This window comes from Tupaia chinensis, unplaced genomic scaffold (assembly GCF_000334495.1).
Source record: "Tupaia chinensis unplaced genomic scaffold, TupChi_1.0 Scaffold000248_2, whole genome shotgun sequence".
Lineage (NCBI taxonomy): Eukaryota > Metazoa > Chordata > Mammalia > Scandentia > Tupaiidae > Tupaia > Tupaia belangeri.
The window spans coordinates 2,962,955-2,967,010 of NW_006159727.1; the positions used below are offsets into that span (position 1 = coordinate 2,962,955).

At 37.0% G+C, this 4,056-nt stretch overlaps 1 protein-coding gene across 1 annotated transcript in view; it reads left to right on the plus strand.

Moving 5' to 3' along the window:
* The window catches only part of RPGR (retinitis pigmentosa GTPase regulator), a 52,271-nt gene that overhangs the window by 21,262 nt on the left and 26,953 nt on the right, over positions 1-4,056 (plus strand). The window contains 2 exon segments of the mRNA XM_014587948.2: positions 1,019-1,198; positions 3,038-3,209. Coding sequence (XP_014443434.1) covers positions 1,019-1,198; positions 3,038-3,209 — 352 coding nt within the window.

Sequence of the window (4,056 nt, forward strand, 5' to 3'; positions counted from 1 at the left end):
ACTTGTAATGAGAAATGTAATATGCCAAGTTCTTTTCCCTTCTAATTATATTAAATTGAAAGTAAAATGATAAATTTCTTCTAATTTTCATAGTAAAGAAAATGAAATAATTGTACATTATATATTATAATACATATACTTCTAACTATTATAAGATGTATTGTAATACATGTGTGTGTATATATGTGTATATAATATATACAGTCGACCCTTTGGAATCAATGTTCTATATCCATAGAATATTCCAACAATGAATTGAAGATAATCCCCCCAAAAATCATAAAAAAATCAAAACACAACAGTAAAAAATAATATAAATAAAAAACAATACAATATAGCAACTATAGGGTTTTCGGAAAAGTCATGATGCATTTTTGCACATCATGACTTTTTTGACAACCCAATATAATAATTGCATAGCATTTACAGTGTATTAGGTATTATTAGTGTTCCTGATGTGATTTTAAAAATAAGGGAGGAAGTTTATAGGTTATATCTAAAGACAAGGCCATTTTACATAAGGGACCTGATTATCCCTTATGTAAAATGGATTCTGGTGTCCTTTTGGTCCTGGAACCAGACCCATGGATATTAAGGGACAACTGTGTGTGTGTGTGTGTGTGTGTGTGTGTGTGTATGTATGTGTAAAGAGAGAGAAAGAGACAGACAGCCTAGGAAGACTACCACTACATAGATTTCTTTTTAATTGCCAGGGGGTGTACAAACTTGAAAGAGATAGAAATGGAGAAAGTACCCCTCAATGGAAGGTGGTCACACTGCTGTCCCTTCTCCATTTCTCCACTCTCTTGGGATTTAGGGCGTACGTACACTTGCACATGGCATAGTTTTCAAGCTACCTAGGCTGGTGTTTAAATCATGGTAGGCCATGTGGTATCTAGTTCCCTTAAATATTGAGCTATAGGGGCAGCCCTTACATGTGTTATAGTTAATAATTGTTAAAAGCCCATTTGTGTTTGACATCAATGTCTATTCATTTTCCTGTGGACTTATGTTGCAGGTTGCTTGTGGTGGATGTCACATGCTAGTTTTTGCCACTCCACGACCTAGTGTGGGAGATGAAATAGATAAAATATGTGATTCTTATATACCTGCATCTGCTTATCTGCCCACTATGGATCTGACTTCAGGAAACACACTGCAAAGAACTCTTTCAGCACGTGTGCGACGAAGAGAGAGGGTATAGTTGTAGTCTGTTCTCTATGGTAGTATTATAGTATTATCTAACACTGCAAAGAAAACTTGAAGAAAAGAATCCATGTTTGTTTTTTTTAAAACCACAGTAGAATCTTCTCAGATAAATTTACTAAATAAAATGTTTATAGTTGAGGGTTTACAGACTTTTAAAGTGAATTCAAAGTTAAGCTATTAAAGATGTCAATTAGTAAATGCAAATTATTATTAATAACTTTTGCTTATAGAGAGCAGTACTAAGCAAAGCATCCTTTTATAGTCCTTTCTTAGTACCTACGATTGAATGCTGAATTGTTTTTCAACTGCATGTGGATCAATTTCTACTTTAGCTTGTTATATATATATTTTTTTTAATTCATGTATTAAAAGCAATTAAGGGAACCAGCAGTTAGCGTAATGGCTATGTCGCTGGACTCCCACGTAGTCGACCGCGGTTCGCGTCTCGGACCCGGTGGCTTAAAACTCATGCCGGGCGGATGTGCGTGCATGCCCAAGATCCAAAAAAAAAAGCAATTAACATGTAATCTCTCGGGGGACCAGCAGATGGCACAATGGTTACGTTGTTGGACTCCCAAATAGTCAACCATGGTTCAAGTCCTGGACCTGGCAGCTTAAAGCTCACACTGGGCACAAGTGCATGCGTGCACAAAATCCTGAGAGGACAATAGAGGAGAAGGGATTGCAGCATGGCCATCCCCCAAGGGGGGGATTTCTCGCTTTCTGTCTGTCTGTATATCTCTCTGTCTCTCTGGCAAGTGCACATGCCCTATAGGAAAAATCTCTCTCAAAAAAAAAAGCACTCTCTCCATTTAACAGATTTTTATGTATATGATACAGTATTTCTAACTGTAAATCCAGTGTTATATTGTACAACAGATCTCTAGAACTTAGTCATCTTGCATAATGATACATTCTTTTATCTTATAAATCATGACCAGTGGAAGGTTATATTAGTATAAGCAATGAAATGTGCAAAGACTTCAGTTTGAGAGAGGGAATATTCTCTCTCAATTAGATACTCTCCTTCTGTGATTTAAAATTACTTGTTCAATAACATTTACATTTTTCTGAAAAAAAAAGATGCCAAGTAATTTCTTTTTCTTTCCTTTGTTTTAAGAGGTTTTTGCCTTAGGGCACATGCACTTGCTGGGGGGAGAGAGAGACACACAGTGAAAGGGAAAGTGAAAAATTACCCCCCAGGGAGATGGCCACACCACACCGCAATCCCTTCTTCTCCATTCTCCTCCCAGGATCTTGGGCATGCACACACACACAGGCCTGGCATGGGTGTAAAGCCTCTGGGTCAGGTACTTGAATCACAGTCAGCCATGTGGGAGTCCAGCAACGTAATCACTATGCCATCTGCTGGCATTACGCTAACTGCTGGTCCCAAGGAAACATTTGTTCTTTAAAAACCCCTTTGAGTTCCAGAATGTATTTCATTTGATGTAAAAAGATTAAGTTTGACTTTTTATTATGAAAAAATGTACAAGGAAAGGTTGAGAAATATCTTAGGAGTGTTTTGTAATTGTCTATTTATATCATTAGTAGTTGTTTTTCAGGGAAGGCAGAGGAAATGCATGCATACTTTTCCCCCAGTCACTGAAAAACAGGTTTCCAAATTGACAATTTAGAGCATCTTAGATACAGAGACAACAGAATAAAACATATCTGAGCCCTTAGGGATTATTAAGAAGTGAATGTTGTTGAATGTTGATAGAATGAAGTCTTTCTCTTAAATATTTTTAGCAACCGCAAGGAAGTATATGTCAATATTTAGTATAAAACATCATTTGACAGTTTATTTAACCTGCTTATTTTAAAGGACAAATCCCCAGATTCTTTACGAATGACGAGAACACTACCTCCGATAGAAGGAGCTACCGCCACACCTGTTTGTTTTTCCCCCAGTTTAGTCCCTTTTCGTTTTTCTTTTTGTACCCTGCCACAGAAAGCCATATCTGAAAAGGAAGACCTTGAGCAGTCATTGAAACCAGGTAACATTTGCTACCCAACCTGCTGTCAGGACAAATATCCCTCTTATTCCTATTGCTTTCATATTTATCTTAAGATATTTTCTCCAGTTAAATTGTTCTTTTCCTGATTAGATCTTAACATCACTCATGTGAACTCAAATCCAGGAATAAACAGAAAGCACCATCAGTGGCCCTCAGAATGCCGTGTTACCACAGCAGCATATCTTTATAGAGCAGTAGACACCATACATAGGACCTTCCTTTTACATTATCTCTTTTGAACCCTGCAGCAACTTCATGAAATAGGTAGCAGTTAGAGTCCTCATCTTACAGATGGCAAAATCAAAGATTGAAGAGATCAAGTGACTTGTGCAGGGTCACTTAGCTTATAAATGAAGTGGACAGGATTTGAATACAGTTCTTCTGGACATATGTGAAGTTTTATATTTAGGTAGTATAGCACAGTGTTTGAGAGCAGGGGATATGGAGTTAAATTGATCTGGGCTTGGATGCCAGCCGTACCATTTACTATGTGACTCACTTTGGAAAAGTTACTTACTCTTAAGCCTCAGTTTCCTTGTCTTTGAAATGGGTTGAATAATATGTATGCTGGAGAGTGATTGTGTAGATTAAATGAGATCAGGGATCTATTGGGTCCTTGGAAAAGTCATGATGCATTTTTGCATAGAAAAGCCATAGAAAAAAAACATCATGACTTTTCTGATGACCCATGAAATACTTAGCATTGAGCCCTATAGCTTTAGAAACCCTTTAACAAATAAGTGTTATGATTATTATTAACATCTCTACCTCACTGCCTTTTAGATGTAGATTCCATGGTTCAAATTGTAGTCACCCTAGCTCTTTC